The sequence below is a fragment of the Adiantum capillus-veneris genome, chromosome 2 (assembly GCF_014529385.1).
Source record: "Adiantum capillus-veneris isolate H3 chromosome 2, ASM1452938v2, whole genome shotgun sequence".
In the NCBI taxonomy this organism is placed as follows: domain Eukaryota; kingdom Viridiplantae; phylum Streptophyta; class Polypodiopsida; order Polypodiales; family Pteridaceae; genus Adiantum; species Adiantum capillus-veneris.
The window spans coordinates 78,683,430-78,703,513 of NC_140932.1; the positions used below are offsets into that span (position 1 = coordinate 78,683,430).

At 38.8% G+C, this 20,084-nt stretch overlaps 1 protein-coding gene across 1 annotated transcript in view; it reads right to left on the bottom strand.

The window, feature by feature from the left end:
* Positions 1-2,683, bottom strand: part of LOC147463038 (histidine kinase CRE1-like) — a 32,497-nt gene extending 29,814 nt beyond the window's left edge. Inside the window, exon 1 of the mRNA XM_086486732.1 lies at positions 443-2,683. Within this exon, the coding sequence (XP_086342858.1) occupies positions 443-805 (363 nt within the window). The 5' untranslated portion in view covers positions 806-2,683. The remainder of the gene's footprint in view (positions 1-442) is intronic.
* Positions 2,684-20,084: the final 17,401 nt, after the last annotated feature.

Genomic DNA, 20,084 nt, shown 5'->3' on the forward strand with positions numbered 1-20,084 from the left:
AAGTTGGCCAGTCCTGTGGGCTAACCCATCTAGTCTTGCGAGCAGAATTTGCCAACAAATGATAAGCTAATTGACAAAACAACATGAAAAGCACAACTGTGCCCTAATTGCTGCTCAAAAGACTAACACTCACACCACATAAAATAAAAAGAGTGAGTCACAAGCTTGTACACATTGAGCATTGATTCCTTCTTTAACATCACAAAAATCACTTTCTTGTGTACACTTCCACAACAATTACCGGCAGCACAAGGAGATTCAACCTTAGTTCCCAGTATCCATTTTCAATTTCAAAGTGCACTATTATAAATCGGAGCAACCACGACATGAAAAACGGATTAATAGCCTTCTATTGCTAGCTTCTAAATGCATCCCTTGCAAGTGGTAGCCTCCAGCACAGTTCATCTAGAGAACGTAGAACCCAGATAAGTCAAAGAAATACCTGCCAGTGAAAGCGACCGTTTCTGTAACAAAGAGGATGCTCCAGTAACCATGCACAGGAGATGGACTCCAGCAATGAAAACAAACTAAGCCCAATAGAAGCTGGGAAGTATGCATCTGGCTTGTGCTGCCGCATGAAGTACAAAATATTGCTCGCAACTGTGCCACACAAGATGCCTGGGAAGACTTTGTGTCCAAATATTAGCACTGCAGCCACCATGACCCCTGATGGTGCCCATATGGGAGATGACTGAGACTTTAATATTGAGAGAACCACAGAAAGCTGCCCAGTTCCCACATATATGCATGCAACCAGGAAGTTGAGGAAAAACCATTTCCTCGACCCCCATCTCAGATCCTTCATGATTCTCCAATGCGTTGGAACACCATGAAGTTGCCAGCATTTAAGCCATCCTAACAAACAGATTCTTTTGATACATTGTGAAACTCCGACTGCTGGGTTGCACACTGAACCTTCTGTGGTTCAACAGGGGAAATAATCTCTTTACAAGCCTTTCACTACAAAATTAAGATAGCTCCTCCTGTTCTCTAATCTAACCAGAGCTCGTCAAGATGGTACAAGCTGACAATTAGCTACACCGGATGTGTGATCCAAGGATCCTACATTGCACTAAATATAACACCTGCATGAAACCATCTTTTCAAGTATGCTGCAGAATTAATCACACAAAAAGCAGCCTCCTCTTCAAGTGATACACTTAACCCCTGTCCACTGGGTTAACCGAATGTGCCTCAATTCTGCACTCAAGCAATGGCGACTTCGATATGTTGCACCAAAAGCCAAAAAAGACAACGTAGTGATGTTTGGGTATGGAAAGACTGGCACAACTGCAGAAAAAGATTCAGCCCAAGAAGATGGAAGATTAACCCTGCTATTAACTGCAGAGCAAAGTAGGCTCCTCAGATAACGGCTTTACTTCTGAACAATCACGGTAGCGTCCAAGAAAGCCAAGCTTGATTGCTAATGCAAGCAGGGCACTGGTACGAACACTTGCTTTACGAGAATTTGCTTAAAATTACTATGCTGCTGATTATAGTGGGACTTATTTCAGCATTCGCTGGGCTTGTCGAATGAAAAGCGCACTGGTACAAAGCAAGGAGCCTGTATGTTTCTCTACCTTGCAGAACAAGATTCGTTTGAACAAAAGAAGAAGCTTGTCCAGCTAGGTTAATCTCAAAGGTACAAGGTCTGTTTGTCGAAAAGTGCTTGCAAAATGGCAAAGAGGCCGGAGCAGAGTAATGGTGGGTAGGGATCTCAAGAGTGTGGAGGAAGGACGGTTGTCAGATTTAGAGCAGGGGGGTTGCTGGAAGCTTTGTCTTGTCTGAGGCTCAGGTCTCTCTAGAGCAGAAACAGAGGAGGATGGGCCTCTCCCTAAGGAAGGAACGGGGGAGGGGGGAGGCTGACGGGCCTCCTTAATCAAGGAAAGGGGAAGGAGTAGGAAGAGTTGCTTTGTGTGAAGAGTCTTGCCAAGTTTTGCTTGCTGCTGCAAAGAGAGAGTACCTACTGCATATGGAAGTCGCCATGGGCATTTACTTTGTGGATGCCACTGCACAGAATGCGGATTGAGTACGAGAGTACCGTCCCACAATGTAGCACGCCGGAGCCCATTCAAAGGCACACACATCTACTGTTGTGAGAGCCCAGCAGAAAAAAAAAGATGCTGGACGGAGTGGGCGCATGAGAGAAAAATGAACGCTCTTCTCTCTTGAAGAAATGGGCTTCGTTTTCCCTCCCCTCTCTCTTCACCTCTTCTCTCTCTCTCTCTCTCTCTCAGAGACCCTCTCTTTCTTTCAAGTTCTAGCTTTCCTTTCTTCTCTCTGCACACTCTAGAGAGTGGATTTTATATCGCGTCTGTCACTCTCTGTGCATATTTGGAGGAATGGAGCTCTCTCTCTCTCTCTCTCTCGCTCTCTCTCTCTCTCTCTCTCTATACATTTCTGGACAAAACGATTCCCTAGTTCCCCTCCTTTCTGTCGCTCTCGACATGTTTGGAGGGATGGGTCTCTCTCTCTACATCTTTGCACAGAGATGGGTCTCGACTCTCTACAACGAGTCTCCCTCTATACCCGACGCCCTTCACACAGGCTCACTTACGACCCTTCCTCTTGCAATTGATGGTTGATTCGCGGGGTCGTGTTCTCTCAAGTGGCTCTCTCTCTCTCTCTCTCTCTCTCTCTCGCTGGAAACGGCACGGAAAGCCTCGCCAACTACGTAGTACGCAGCAGTGCAGCTGCCAGCACTTTCACATTCTCTCTTCTCTCTCTCTGCCCCTTATCTTCAAAGTTCAGGTTTCTAAAGTTCTAGCCTTCTACCGTGAAGTCCATATTGGAGAACGCAGAACAAGGGTCCCTCTAAAGAAGAAGGCCGCACTCAAAGAAGATTCTGCGCATGTGCCCCCCTCTTTCCTGTTGGCTTGGCATGCCATTAAAACATTCTCCCTCCCTTTTTGAAACTTAAAAGTGCCGATGCGTCCCAATCCTCGGAGACAAAAGTAGAGAGAGAATTCAGCGCGAGACTCTGCAGTGTGCGTAATGTATGCGCGCAAGCAAGGGCTGACTGATGAATCTCACGTACAAAAGGATCGAACTTTTGAGCTAGATTTTGTAGAGCTTCTGGTAAGGTTAGATTAGCCCACAGCCCAAAGCTTGTAATTCAACTGGAGCAAGTAATGGAGTAACGGAGAGGTAAGATGCTGCCCAACATAAGCACACTTCTATGGTACACAAAGGCACCAAAAGTAGCACCGCTCTCCAACTTCCAACACGTAGATCACACTTGCTTCCTTGACCTACGATGAAAACTGGCATTCGTGCATCAGCCCTAAATTGCAGGCCAACTTTCCTTCTCTCAAAAGTCATGTATGGATTGCAGCTCATTAATCACCTGCCCAGTGGCTCCAACTTTTTTTTGTTTGCAGAACCTTTGTGTTGTTGCCAAAACACCATTGTAGGCAGCAATCTAAAAGCTTAATTAAGTAGACGGATTTTTGGGGTGTTGTGGATAGAACTAGCCCCCTTACCCTTAAAGGGCACGGTAAAGCCCCCATGGATTGTAGCAAGAGAAGCAATTCAACAGTGGTAAGAAAGATCAATAATATAAGGTAAAAACCCCTACTCAAGGATACTGGGATCGGGCGGGCAAATGCTAGAGCGACAATTTGTCGCTTTTGAGAAGCAGAGGCGCAAAAGATGTGTTGCATCATTCTCTTTTGTACAAGCTAGGCTTTTTTGCTTGCGATGGGGGATGTAGGCTTTGCGATAACACTTCCCGATGCACAAAAGGGAAGCTAAGTGATTTAGTACATGCGTGAGCCACTTAAAGGACAATTGCACACGAGGTTCGATCTACTCTCGCGCTACAAATAGGAACGCTCCACCTGAGTTTTCCCTATGCCCTAACTCAAGCAAGGTCGGTGGACACTTGCATGGGGGGTGGTATGTATTATCAAAGGAACATGTCCGCTTATGGGGTCTTTTATCCTCACAATTAGATTGTGTATGAAACACTGAAACATCTTCCTTCCTTTTCTTCTTATTCTACAAACACAAACAACAAAAAGTAAAAGATCGATGATTTTGCTTTGTATACTTGTTTGAATACCTCTTCTAAGCTACGTGTTATGCTCTCTCTATATATCCCTCATCATATTGGTCGTCCATACTACACAAACCACTCAAAATTAGCTTAAAGCTAACACTTTCGTATACAGACACTTTGCAGATAATAAATTTTTAGTTTATTCAACACAATCATGTATCTACAAAATTTTTTGGGATAAAAAATCATGGACTATGGTCTTGAGGTTTGATCATAAAAGAAACTATGTCAAATAATTTGCATAAACACGTGTATAAAGGTCATATACATCATACCATGGCATGTGAACCACTCCCTTGGAAGGAAGTATTTCACTTCCCAAAATAATAGAGTAGTCAAATAATTACGGGGCTTCCATAATTATGCATTGAAACACATAGTATAACACTCTTACTCTTCAAGGAACATGGTTGGCTCATTACGAAATATGGAATGCAATATTCCTTAAGCTTAGCCATTGACACGTTTGTTTCACATGACAAACAAGCTGCTATAAAGATGACTCCCAGAATGTCAATTGACACTAACCATGATAAAATAGATTTTATAAACCATAAACTAGCAATGGCTAGAGCCGCACTAACTACTCATAATCAGGATCACACTAAATCGTACTTTCCTTGCAAAGACAAAGCACCTAATAACAAATAATCGGATGTTTATCTTTGATGCAACATCAATAACACATGGTGAGACAGTCGCGTATTTGTCGTACCACATTAAAGGATGTATGTTCTAACAAACTCATTTTTGTGGATGGTGGCAGGTGTCTTATCTCACATTCATCAAATTCTAGGGGCCTCAAATCTATGCAGTGAGGCATTTATTGACTATATGCAAATATGGAATGTACAAATTTGATCGATTGTTCTAGTAGCTCCTCTTTAAGTCTTGTTTTTCAAATCCAATTGTTCAAAACATTGTAGCACAATGTCATTGACAAGTATTATACAAGCCCTAATATTAAATTATAAATACTAATTTATGTCTCTATTTGAGCATGGTTCAATATGAAGGTAATTTAAACATAAACACACACATTTTCACGTCTCTCTCTGGTCACCTTTGGTCAAGTAATCACCAAACTCTGATTTAGAGCTATAGATATTAGTATCTATGATCTAATACTATGGTATTCTAGATTGTAGTATTGTAAATACTTCTTTATGTTTTAATTTTCATTTGTTACAAGGGGGATGGGTCCATCCCTTGTGAAATTTGGGTATGCTTGGTCTATTTCCTATTCCCCCCTTGGGAACACAATGTTTCTTATCGTGTTTCAAAGGGGTTGACTTCCACAAAAAGCTAATAGACCTCGAGACTACAGCCCTTGCCAACAAAGTCATTTCTGCACTACACACACCCTCAGTGAATGAGTGGATTGCCCTTTGGGTAAAACCTAGGAACGATAACTCTTATCTTGTTCCTCTTGTGGATGCCTTTTAAAATTCTCTTTATATTATAGACTGTCAAGATAACTCTGACATTGATTTCTACTTTTCCTCTTTACCTACTATAGTTAATAAATTCTTTTTTATCAATCATATTCCCATTATTCCTCTTGAGATTAAGCATCAGCCCAAAGTCATCAACCCTCTCTTAGACTTGGATCTTCTAGATGAAAAAGAAAGGGACGCCCTTTCATCCTTAGCAGGTAATCCTCTAGGAAAATAGAGAAGTCTGTATTTGCCTCCTTTTCTAGTGTGATACCTTTGGTACCTCCCAGACAAGTGGAGCTTGATGCTATCAGATTATAAAATAAGCTTTGGAACTTTGAACGTATTAATCATTGTGCCCCTTTTACTAAGGGGTTGGGCAATGTAAGACCTATGCTTTACAATCTAAGCATCTGCTACCTGCTAATTTTTTCTTTGATCTAGGTAGTATTAAATTGTCAAATATTTACCCCAACAAATGTTCCAATGGTGCCCTTATAGCCCGTACTAAAGGATTTTCTTTAATTGAGAAAACTAAGAACACTAAGTGGTTCCTTAGAAATTGTTCGAATACTTATAGACCTTTTCTAAAATGCCAATGTAAGAAACAAGATGTATAATCTTCTTGCGATTCCTCTATCATTTGGTTTGACCATGGGCTATGGTTTGTCTTTCAAAACCTTCCAAGATTTTTTTAACTTTTCCTTAGGCCCTGCCCAATTATATGCCTTTATTCTTGGGTTTCTTCCATACCTATAGAGATCCATCATGTTGTTATTATATACTATGCTTTTCACAAGCATACGATAGAGACTGCTAAAGGCTTGGTCTTATTTACTCTTGGATCTCCCCTGAATCCAAAGTTGCACAACCTACCCATCGCCAACACCATCGACACCATTCTAAAACCTCCAAAAAGCAAAGATTCTAGGAAAGGATCACCAACACACTAGGTACGCAGTCTTCTTCAAGAAAACGTCCCAGACAATTTTGTGGTTTTGAAAATTTTGGTGACACAAGAAATAATAGACTTCCAAGAAGACACAGATGAGATACACCACTTGATTACTTTTAAGAACAATATGCATTCTTTGAGAAAGAAACCAATTAAAAAAAGAGGTTTATTCATTTGCTTTACTATAATAGATTTATGGATTCTCTTAATACCACAAGCTTTTTTCAAAAGATGTTTGTGCACTTCAAAATCCCAAAAAAAAAACATAGTTTTAACATAGGATATGGCTGGAAGTATGGAAAAAAATTAAACTATACAAGCTATAAACCATATAATGTGTTTGCAAGTAACTCTTATAATAACATTGAATGCATTTGTGGAAATTCCAAAGATTTGCACCCTTCCTTCAAAATTACAAATAATTTGGTACACATGTCCTTACTCTTGACCCCGGTATGTAGACACCAATGCTACGGGAAATGATGATGAAAGGTCTTAATCATATTCCTATGGTCCCGATCAACCCCAAACCTGTCATTCAAGAATTTAAGAAAGCTTGGGAAAGAAATTTTCAACTTTTTTGTTTCGATATGCAAGAAAACCACCTTTTGTATATTGAGGAAACTATCATGAAAACATTTCAAACAAAGTTTACTAACCATAGGATTAATCAAAGGCCATGCTTTAAAGATAAGAACTTGGTAAATGAAATTAACCTTGAACATCTGCTTATCTATGGACTAGACAAATTGGCACCAAACCCCTGTGTTTATATGTAAGAAACTTACAAGATTGGTAGCTTGTGATAGAGCACTATCTCATGAATTTAAAGAACCTTATAAAAACAGCTTTGGATTTTATGACCATGATGGATATCCCACATCCCAAGACGATAATGTTACCATACATCATGGATAATTTCAAGCTACACAAACACAAATTTAGATGGACTACCAATGCCTACAATTGTGTCTTTTCCCCTATTACTTCTTTATTTTTGAAAATGCTAAGCTCAATGCTAAAAGCATTGAAATTACTTTTTCATGAAGTTGTGGAAGGGTTGCATACAAAAGTAATTAATTTTAATCGCATAATTCAGTATGTGTATTGAATGATTGAGCATTAGTATGATTGTTTGCTTAACCTTCCTAAAAATATCATTGATATACATACCTTTGATGTAAAAGCTTGCTATGAAAAGCTATACCACATAGCAGGCCTAACAATTTAATGAAATCCATTGAAAATAAGATTATAAGAACTATTAAACATGTTGGGTTTTTGGTATTGAAAATTTCTCGTAACAAGATTACCTTGATCAAGAAACCAAAAGAAATGAAATAATGCTTGAATATTTTTTTAACCTTAAAAATATATATTCTTAATAACCGTTTCATGAAATTGGGAAACCAATTTTTTCAACAAATAACTGGCATCCCCATGGGGTATTCTTGCTCATTGCAACTTGTATTTAGGATGGTTCAAGTTTGAATTTATGTGAAAGCTTTCTCATTTAGCAAAATTGGACATGATTCAGGCATTCCTACATACATATAGATACATAGATGATCTATTGTTTATAAACAATAAATTTGTTGATAGATGTTTGTTTCATAGCAACACCTTGTCCACAGAGGACCCCTTTTCTATAAATCCCTTGAACATATTAATACTCAAGAAAACATCCCAACAATTTTCTACCGTGTTATTAAGCATGCACATAACAATGCACATGCCTTTTATTCGGGGATACCAATTGCTTGGCTTGGAAAAAGGAAAAATTGCCTTGTGACAATGTAACCTTTATTCAAGCCCAAAGTAATAGACCATTAATAATGGCTACTAAGGTTTGCCTATCACAGATACTACCCATCATATATAATGCTTCCCATGCTACATATACACTGACGAACATAGATAAACTTATCACTCTATTTGAAAGAAATGGATTTGCTAGGAAAACCCTCATTGAATTTATCCGAAAGTTCTTACTTGAAAGTAATTGCATTGGGATTAAGTATAGCATTAAGCTGGTTATTGAATGTCCACTTATTGGTCTATCCCCACCAAATGGACCTTCTCTTGGGTTGAGGAGGACCCACACACACACACACACACACACAAAGGATTTTTCACTATGGCACACTACCACACAAACACACACCCATGCAACATTTTCACTTTTGTAATATTCTATGGACACATGCAATAATAATGACATTCTCTTTAAGATTTGGTGCATTATGAGCTAGTACTTGTTAGAATGACTCATCATTGTTCAAATTTATATCATGTTGGTACGAATGTACATGCAAGCAGTGACATGGATGGAGCAACAATGTTAAAAGAGCTATGAAGCATGCCCGATAATGGTCTAGATATCAGTACTCCACACCCACTACTATAGCCAATTTGACCATGGTACACCCCACACGATTTTTAGCTAGATCATATATTCCAGTTTTTTATGCACATAGTACAACCCCAAGTCCCCCCCCCCCCCCCCCCCCCCCCCCCCCCCCCCCCAACCACCACTTGACCCCATGATCTGTTGAGTGCATCGAAGTGTTTACACAACCTTCATAAAACAAAGGTTTTCCACTGTTTTCCCTTCTCTCCTTTGGTTACATGATGGGCTAATTAAAAATTAGTTGGTTTACTACTTCCTATTGGACATTTAGCTGCTCTAGAAATCAGTTAAAGGTTTTACCTTAAGGTGTTGATCAATTTTTTGGTGTGTAATAGACATCAATTTTTTACGTGATCATGAAATAAATCTGGCTCTATCTTCACACTAAGAAGATTGTGGTAATTGAGAACAATGGAACCATAAGCTCTTCATCTTAGCGCATAAAAACAAGTCCTTGATTGTGTTTTTTTTTATATACCTACACAATATAAGGTAAATAATGCTTCACTGACGCGCCTACTCGCATGGTGGCGAGCCTCAATTCACATTGTTGATGTCTTATTGTATACCAAATAGAGGGTGATATATAATAACTACCTTGGCACCATCATCTATGAGTTTGCACAAGCATTAGTGAGTGCCTGTTACCAATGGCCATGAGCTCGGATATAATTTATTGCTCATAAATAACAAGCTTCATACACCCGTGTGTGCATGGACACACGCACCTACAAAGCTCACACACAATAGGGAGCAGTACACCTCGTGGTAGAAGCAATGTTGATGCTCACTACTTGAAATGTGATTCACACACACACACACACACTTTGTCACTATACTTTTGGCTATGATTGCTTCATCCTTCACACACACACACACACACACACACACACACAACACACACATTATCTGGATAACAGATAGTGGGCGGATTATCATACAAACTAATGACCCTCTGAATATAGGATGCCTTGAATTCCCCCTCAAGTTTGCTAGTAGTAGACACACCCACTTTTAACTTGACAACATAATATACATCTGCATCTTTTTGGTCCCAGGCATGCATGGACACTCACATGCTTAACACCATCGATAAGGTGGTTGTTACACACCTTAAGGATCATAATCTCATCCAAAAATATCTTGGTGGTAGCACTTGCATTTACTCGGAAGGACATGATTTCTCTATAATGATGTTAGATGAGTCCCCTCTTGTTAGCTTTGAATTACTTCAGTGCTCACACACATATGCATACTTTACTGGCAGTTGGCTGGCTTGCATAATTTTCTATCCTTGGGAAAGATATATGTGGTTGTGCATGTTTACACCAACCCACACAACATGCGCTCTCATAACTCCCTTTCTCAGCTGCCTCGTTGGCCTCATAAGTGCGCATGGGAATGTTTTCTCTGACTTTAAAGTGCACATGGACGCCTTATCTTTTCACTCACCAGGCCTTGCTCTGAGATTGTGCAATAAGATCTACACACACACACACACACACACACACACACACACACAGTGTTGAGTGCATTGAACACACATACACACAGGTGCATATTCAGCAACCAGCATGGTATGTAACTGGACCATTGACATTTAGCCTTTCTTGGTGCTAAGCGCGCACACACATGACCTGAGAGCATGTACACACATCAATGCAACTCATGAGATGGAAACACCTTCAAATAATCAACTCATGATTATTTGATCTCACAATACCAAAATGCCCATGAGCTTGCATATAATTTATTGCTCATAAATGGCAAGCTTCATACACCCGTGCACGCATGCACACACACATCTACAAGCTCACACACAATAGGGAGTAGTACACCTCGTGGTAGAAGCAATGTTGATGCTCACTACTTGAAATCTGACTCGCACGCGCACACACACACACACACAAACACTATAATGATTTAACTCTGTTAAACTAGGACTCACTTGCTGGCTAATGCTAAAATCTTTACCCGGCTTGACCTAAGGTCTACCTGGACATGACCACCTATAATGCTTGAGAAGATGGCTTATATGCGATTTCCTTTGGTTTTGTGGGTAAGCACCATGCGTAGTTACCTTGTACTATCCTCAATAAGAGAATCTGGCTTATGCTAGGATTGTTGGAGCTTATTGGCATGAGGATGATTGCTTAAAGGTTGTACCTTTCACTTTTCTCAATGGTGAATCTGGACTTTTCTTAGATTCATCTAAACATATTTTTTCCTCCACTTGGGGCTTGGTGGTGTGGGTTGTACACATCAACCCTATGCTTGATTCCTTGAGGATAGATTGTGGGGTGAATCTGGCTTATGCTTTGCTTATGTAAGTTGATTTTGGACTCTTCTTAGATTCATCACATACCCTATGCTTGATACCTTGAGGATAGATTGTGGGGTGAATCTGGCTTATGCTTTGCTTATGTAAGTTGATTTTGGACTCCTCTTAGATTCATCTAAAACATAGTCCATCCCTCCACTTGGAGCTTGGAGGTATGGGGTTGTACACACACACTTGGTCATTAGACTTTGCTATGATTTCTTTTTCTTATTATATTCTTCTAATGACCTTGCTATAATTATCCTATACTCTCCTCAATAGGAGAATCTAGCCTATGCATGATAGAGTTGAGGGTTACATTATCATATGGGTGATTTCCATGAGTTTGGACCTGATACTTCCCTTAATGGGTGAATCTGGCTTATGTTGAGCATAATGGAGGTGATAGTCTTACTATCTTCTGGGTAATTATCATAATTCTTTTCCATATACCATCCTAAATATTTGAAAATGTGGCCTTTCCTCTTCTCTCTGCCATGATACGATGGAGCTAATAGTTATTTTGTCTAATGGGTACTTAAACCATGTGGGACCCTCCCTCTTGATTAGGTTGAGTGGTTGCTTGGATAATTATTAAGCCTTTTAGCTTCCCCCAATGGTGGTTCCTTTCCCTGGTGTACCAGAGATATATGTGCTCCCATCACTTTCTAACTAAACTTCAAGACGTCTCTCTCTCTCTCTCTCTCTCTCTCTCTCTCTCTCTCTCTCTCTCTCTCTCTCTCTCTCTCTCTCTCTCTCTCTCTCTCTGTGTGTGTGCCTATGGGCTTGAATTGGTCTCGCTCTCCCTTTGTTGTGCTGATGCTATTCCTTTTTACCCATGCTTGGTGTACCCGAGTGATGTATTTCTTACTACGACGTGGGTTCCTGTCCCTATGATGTGTCGACTTTCCTCCCGTTTTGAGTGCTACAAACTAAGGATGCTTGAATGGAATGTATTGAGACTGCTTGGGATTTGGTATCTAGTTGGAATATTCTTTCGACTTATTGCTAGAATCTGATGGGAATGGGATCGTGCTAGCTAAGGTGGGTGATACACAAACATTGTGCACACAAATGACTGTGTGTAGGCTAGATTATTACTCAAGCGAATTAGGTTCCAAGATAGATTAACTTGGACTCATAAACACGATCTTGAGTAGTTGGCTAACCCATCACAAGATCACCAAGACGAGAGACATATAATGCAAACTTGTAATGATTGTTTATTCATGAAAGGAGCTTTAAGTAGCTCTACAGACTCACACCTTTACATGTAGGATAATTCCACCTCTTCTCTCATTCAGTCACACTCTAGTGATTGAATGAGAGAAGAGGGCTTTGTCCTAGTGACTCTAGGACAAAGCCCATACCTTACAATCCTCCCCTTGGGGTTTGGACTAAGACAATACACTGAAGATTCTAAATCCACTAAGGATGACACATGGTATCCACACAGGATGTCAATACATATCCACAAAGGATGACAATAAAAGAGGAATCCTACCGTTGAAGTAGAAATCTTTGTCTTTGAAACATGCCTTTCATCCCCCCTTTTCTTCATTCCATTCTTGGAGTCTTCTAGCCGCACCTTGTTGGTGCCAATGATGTCAATGTCGTTAGAGCCCTCTCTCGAGCTTTATTGAAAAGAAGTACAATGCTAAAAACCATTGATGAAAAAACTACTAACACGGATGCGAATGCTATTGCTGCCAGTTTCCCTCCCCTTGAGGTGGAATTACCAAATTCCCCATTAAAATTCTCTACACCCTTCTCACTCATTGTGCTAATAGAGGGGTCTTAGCTTAGGAGAGTCTTCTAGCCAGTGTCTACCTCTTTACACGAGCACAACTAGAAAATCATCTCCATAAATGTAGATTAAGACATACATTGAAAATGGTGCTTGGTTGCAAAAACTTTAGAGTTTATTGAGTGAGAGAGAGAGAGAGAGAGAGAGAGAGAGAGAGAGAAAGAGTGGGAACGCTTGCTTTCTTTATGAAGCTCCTCTTCACCGGAGTGAAGCCCCTCTTCACAATGAAGAAGTAGTGCCCTTTGCTTTGCTTTGAAACTTTGATGAAGGCCTTTGAATGCTCGTAGAGTAGCTTGAAGCTTTGACAAAGAGAACCTTTAGCACTTGAAGTTCTTCCTTTTGTTTGAATTGAAGGCATTCAAAACTTTGCAAAGATTTGAATGTTGCTCCCCTTTGAGTCTTTTGTTGGTGGGACACTACTGCTCTGATGGAGCCGAAGTCTTAATGAGCTCATTCGGCTTGTGGCCCGATTCCTTCATTGTGCAAGAAACAATCCCAGCGGACCCGTCCGGAGCATGAATTGCTTTGGAGAGTCGTTTTCATGTTCGCCTGTGAGCATAAATGGTGGTGATGCACATGAAGAGCCTCCAACGGACCCAAAACTAAATTAGGCTACAATTTACCAGGTAATTGAGATCTACCCATGTTGCCCCATTTCCAAAATAATGGCAGGATCAACTTGAACCCCCACCAATGGAACAAGCACACTATGTATAGTGGTCTAGCCACCACAACCACCTTATTTCCTTGTGAGGGTCTTCTAGAATAGGATAGTAAAAGCCGAGTTACCAAGAGCACACACACATGCACACACCTTAAGATAGGGATGTAATTAGGAGGTGTTAATGGCCTCGGATTTCAGAGATTAAGGACTCAAAATGAAGCCAAAAACAAAGGGATTCTGGGCACATAATTGGAGTGTAGAATCACAAGCAATGTTAAGATCCAATGGCTTTACAAAATGGCATGACAAACACTTTTCACACACATAAAATGCAAAAGCAAATAGTGGCTCCAATAAGAGATATTTTGCGATGAAATAGGTTGGAAAGGAGCACAAAAATTATGCACACATACAATACTAAATTAAAAATTCCTCCTCAATCACTAAAAGGTAGTGGAGCGTGCTCGTGCCCAAGTGGAGATTAGGGGGAGAGTTTATTAATGATATAATATGCTAATGCAAACAATAAAAGGCTATAATGAATTGAGTAGAGAGACTTATAGCCCAAGGTATGAACCATAGGCTAAGAGAAGAGAAACCAAATGCAAACTCTAATCACACTAGCACACAAATGCATAGCACTAAACCCAGCTAGCAAACCATAGCTCTGATACCACTTGAAGGGAATGGTATCATGCTAGCTAAGGTGGGTGATAGACAAACATTGTGCACACGAGTGAGTGTGTGTAGGCTAAATTATTACTCAAGCAAAACAGGTTCCAAGATAGATTAACTTGGACTCATAAACATGATCTTGAGTAGTTGGCTAACCCATCACAAGCTCACCAAGACAAAAGACTTATAATGCAAACTTGGAATGATTGTTTATTCATGAAAGGAGCTTTAAGTAGCTCTACATGCTCTCACCTTTACATGTGGGATAATTCCACCACTTCTCTCATTCACTCACACTCTAGTGACTCTAGGACAAAGCCCATACCTTACAACATCTATATAATAGGTGAGGGGTATTTTTCCCTCACTTAGCCTTGCAATTGTTTAAGTGAATGAGTATGATGGTGATTGTGCATCTTTGTTGTGCATCTTTGTGTCTTGAAATACTGAGACAATGAGTGGGTATAAGGGATGCTATGATGTGGCAAATGTTTCTACTTTAACTTGGAGCTTGCTGAATACACTACCTCTTTACAAGTTTTTTCAAAACCCACTGGTTGTTATAGTTATTATCGGCATGCAGTTTGATTGACATAATGAAGTTTTTAAACTATGGTGCTTATAGGGCTTACCTGCCATGAAGGTTTTACTGGTATTTAAAAGAAATATTTGCTTTACTGATGGCTAAATTTAATGCTTGCCACTAGGTTTAAATAATCATAAAGCTTTTTGAATGTGTATATACTCTTCTAAAATTGGAACTCAAAGATTTTGGTAACAAAGTGATGTTGATAGTGTTGTAGCCTTTTTTCTCAAAAAATGTTGTGTGTAGGTGGGGTTTATACTTTTTTTGGCAACTACTGGCTAGCGTGTGTAATTGTTTTTTGGCACAAAATTGGTCTCTTTGGGAATGACAATGAATTTGATAAACTACACAACCTAAATTTTTTGAAATATTGATGATAACCTGTGACGTGCCTCTCATGTTATTGATATGTTTGAGTGCTGGTGATGATTGCATAACACTCACTCGTGTCAACTGTCAATTTTGACTATCATAATGTTTAGTGCTACTAGGAGGACTTATAAGCCATGGTTATTACACTTGCTAGGCTTATACTCCTAGCACCCTTATTTTTAGAAACGTTTAGGCATGGACTTTTATATTTGTCTACTTGGGCATTGATGGACTATCTAATCTAAACTAGTCGGCATATGGTAGTGCTCTTCTGGGATGATTCAGTTGCAATTGGCATGTTGCATCCTTATCTATTACATACATGAAATTTTGCGCTTCTTTAATTGTGGTCTATACCTAGATTTATGAATTGTTAAATAAAACACACTTGATGTGGATGGCCTTTTGCTGTCTGATGCCTAGCTAGTTATGGTTTCTCTATTACCTCCTTGTGAATAGGATGCTTCTGATGAAGAATCTAATGGATTTTGGAACTCGCTTTTGTTGTGCTTGCTTGCCTGGCTTACTTACTTGGTGTGTTAGTTTTTTCCTTCAATTAGTAGCCAATACTTGTGTTTGGCTAAGGGTGGATGCTTTTACCATAAATTTGCATCCTAAACTTAGTTAAAATTGAAATTACCAGACACCTTGTTTAATTACCCTTAATTTGAATATGTTACATAATCTAGCATTATTCAATCATGATCAATTCACTATTTACTTTAACTATTTGTGCTTAGCATGTGGTTGGGTGTAGGCTTGGAATATTGATTACTGCTTAACAGTTTAACAATTTTTACAAATGGAGTGTTTTTTCCATTTGTAGAAACTGTTAAACGTTTTTTTAATTTAATTTTTAGTATTTTTTGAATTTAAAATCGCCTAAAACAAGGTTCATGCAGTACATTGGGCCGTAATTTGGACAATAACTCACATTCAATACTTGCATAGTCGTAGCATGTTACTCACTAACTACTTTGCCATTAAACATTTACGACTTGAAAACTCCGCACATATGGCTTGATACATTACGTCAGTCAATACACACAATCACATCGTACCTTAAATAGGGCACACATAGTAGATAAATTTGTAACAATATATGAAAGTAAGAGATAATTTTATTCCATTTTTTCATATAAAATTTCATCAGTATACACATTTTTGAACATCAGCAAATATAAATAATGAGAGGAGTGCTTCTTTGGTAGTAATGTATATACATACCTCTTCTAAGCTATGTGTTATGCTTTCTCTATATATCCCTCATCATATTGGTCGTCCATACTACAAAACCGCTCAAAATCAGCTTAAAGCTAACACTTTATTATACAAACACTTTGAAGATAATAAATGTTTAGTTTGTTTAGCACAGTCATGTATCTACAATTTTTGTTTGGGATAAAAATTCATGGACTATGGTCTTGAGGTTTTATCATAAAAACTATGTCAAATAATTTGCATAAACACATGTATAAAGGTCATACATATCATACAATGGCATGTGAACCACTCCCTTGGAAGGAAGTATTTCACTTTCCCAAACTAATAGAGTAGTCAAAATAAGCACGGGGCTTCCATAATCATAAAAGAAACTGTGTCAAATACTTTGCATAAACACACGTATAAAGGTTGTGTACATCATACCATGGCATGTGAACCACTCCCATGGAAGGAAGTATTTTATTTTCCCAAACTAATAGAGTACTCAAAATAATTATGGGGCTTCCATAATGATGCATTGAAACACATAGTATAACACTCATACTCTTCACTAAACATGGTTGGCTCATTATGATATGAAATGCAATAATCCTTAAGCTTAGACATTGAGGTGTTTGTTTTGCAAGACAAACAAGCCGCTATAAAGATGAATGCCAAAATGTCAATCAACACTAGCCATGATAAAATAGATGTTTGCTTATGCAACTGTGCAACTAGTCTTCAATTGGAATGCTTACCACTTGTCCAATGAGGTGTGAACACTTCATAATGCAACTCAAGCATGCTCATACAATTTTCCCCTCTTGCCATGCATGAAAAAACTTGCCCCCTCCCTTCTTTGGACTCTTCTTGGAAAGTTTACACACCACACACACTTGTTGAGTTCACACAAAGCAAGCATGTGCTACCTTGGACATGTGGCCTAGCCAAACTTAGAAAAGAAGAACCAGAGTAAACTTACAAAATGAGGAAGGGATGATCTAACCTTAATCTTTATCTTTTCCCTTTCATTTCTTTAAAACCATAAACTTACCCTTTTATTAATAAGGTTGGGTGCAAGACCTTTGCACCCCACAAACCTTGGAGGCTTGCAAGACAAATCTTTGTTGAACTTTAGATCTATAGCATACTCACCTATCATAGAGGATAGATCATTGTGAGTAGCTTTTGATACACCATTCACTTTTGGCCTTCGTGAAAGTGCATCGGCTACTTGGTTGTGCTTACCAACTATGTGAGCAATATGAAAATTAAACTATGAAAGATATTTACCCACCTCATTTACTTGTTACTTAATTTACTTAGTGTCAAAAAGTATTTAAGACTTTGATGATCTATTTGCAACATAAATGGAGTGCTTAGGAGATAATGCTTCCATGCATCTAGGGCATGTAAGATAGCTAACATCTCTTTTTCATATATGCCTAGATTCTTTTCTTGGTCATCCAATCTCGTGCTATGGCATGCCCTTCTTTAAGCAAAACATGTCCAAGACATTGTCCTCAAGCATCACATTGAACTTCAAAAGGCTTTGAAAGTTCTGATAATATTAGCATGGGTCGAGAGGTAAGCTTTGCCTTTAAATTTTCAAATTATTCATTCTCTTTTGCAATCCATACAATTTAACATTCGTTTTAGTCAAATCATATAGTGGCTATGCAATGAATGAGAATTTTTCTAAGAAGCATCTATAATATACACACATTCTTAGAAAGCTTCTCAATTCATGTAGATTTATTGGTATATGCCATTCTTTTATTACCTCCAACTTGTTAGGGTCCATTTGGATCCCTGCTTGAGAGATAATATGACATAAATACTGAATCTCCTTTAAGAAAAACTCACTTTCTTTTTTATTAATATAAAGCTTATTATCTCTCAAAACTTGAAATATTACATGAAGATGTTGCTTATGTTCCTCAATAGACTTTGAGTAGGTGATAATGTCATCAAATAACACTCCTAAAATCTTTGATTAGGCCTAAAAGACCTCTCTACCATTTGATTAAAGGTAGCCAATGCATGGGTAAGCCTAAAAGGGAGTACCAAGAACTCATATAGGTCAAAGATTGTTCGAAATATCGTCTTATGGACGTCTTTAGGCACTATCCTTATCTAGTGATAGCCATTTTTAAGATCTATTCTACTAAAGTAGCTAGACTCTTGTAGCTTATCAAATAGATCTTTTATCTTGGTAATAGGAAACCTATTCTTTATTATCCAATTAAGCACCTGATAGTCCACACACATTCTAAAAGTACCATCTTTCTTTTGTACTATTAGAACATGTGAATAGAATGGACATAATCTATGCCTGACCATCCCTTTTTCAACAAGTTTGTTCACGTGCCTCATCATCTCCTCTTGTTGACCTGGTGAGACTTGATAAAGAGGCTTATTAGGAGGTGAACTACCAAATTCTATGGAATGATGATCTTGTCCCCCTTATGGGAGGTAGCTCCCTAGGAATTTCATCCATAAATACATCTTGAAACTCATTTAGGAAACTAGAAAATTCTAACTCCTCTTTAGTTTCACTTTTAACTCACTAGGGACACATGCATCTTTATTAGACTCCTTTACAAAGACCATGCAACAAGAAAGAGAGCACTTTGTCTAAAGTTTGAGTATGTACAAGTGGTACGGTGTTTCCCGCATTGTTTACATCAAGTGTAACATCCGTGTCTCCATAGGAAAAGAGGAATTTTCTCCAAAGAAACTTCATAGTGGTAGCCATGCGATCAAACCATGGTGCCCCTAGGATAACATCTTTATGCTTGTGTGGAGAGATGGAGAAATATTCTTTATTGACATAGCTTTGCACATGGAGCCTTAGCTTCCCAATAAATGGAGTGACTGAGGTCTCTTACCCTTTGAAAGCTCCATCTTCTTGTACCACATCTCCTATCTCAAAGACATTAATTCCTAGCTTGGTAGCTAGCTCAATGAATTCATAGCTTGGTAACTAGCTCAATGAAAATAAATTTGTGGGTAGAGCCATGATCAAACAATATGAAAGCATCAGGCTCTCTTACTTTTCCCCAAGCATAAGAGAGAGGTGCTCCTTTGCAATGGCATTCCTCTTTTAGATCTTCCACCATAGTGGCTCTAGGAGGGTCATTACATTCATTTCTTTTGAGACATACCCAAGAAACATGACCTTGCTCCTCACACTTAAAAATCTTGTTATCTTTACGATAACACTCAACCTCTTTAGAAGATAGTTTATTTTTATCTTTGTAGCCTTTTTCTTTAGTCGTTCCTGTGTTGTTGTTGTAGTTAGTTAGCCTTGGGAGAATTCTACGTCATGTTGTTCTTCCGCTTTGACTCAATTGATTCCTTATCTTCCGTTTGCTTGGAGCTCTTCTTAGTCCCTTGTTGGAAGTGAATTCTTGAAGTGACCATGGTATGATGTATGACCTTCAAGATAGTTTTAGGTCTTTGTGAATTCTTAAAGTGACCATAGTATGATGTATGACCTTCAAGATAGTTTTAGGTCTTTGTGAGTTGACATATTCACTCATCTCCTCTGATAGGCTAGCACAAATTTGTTGCTTTGTCTATCTTTTTGTAAA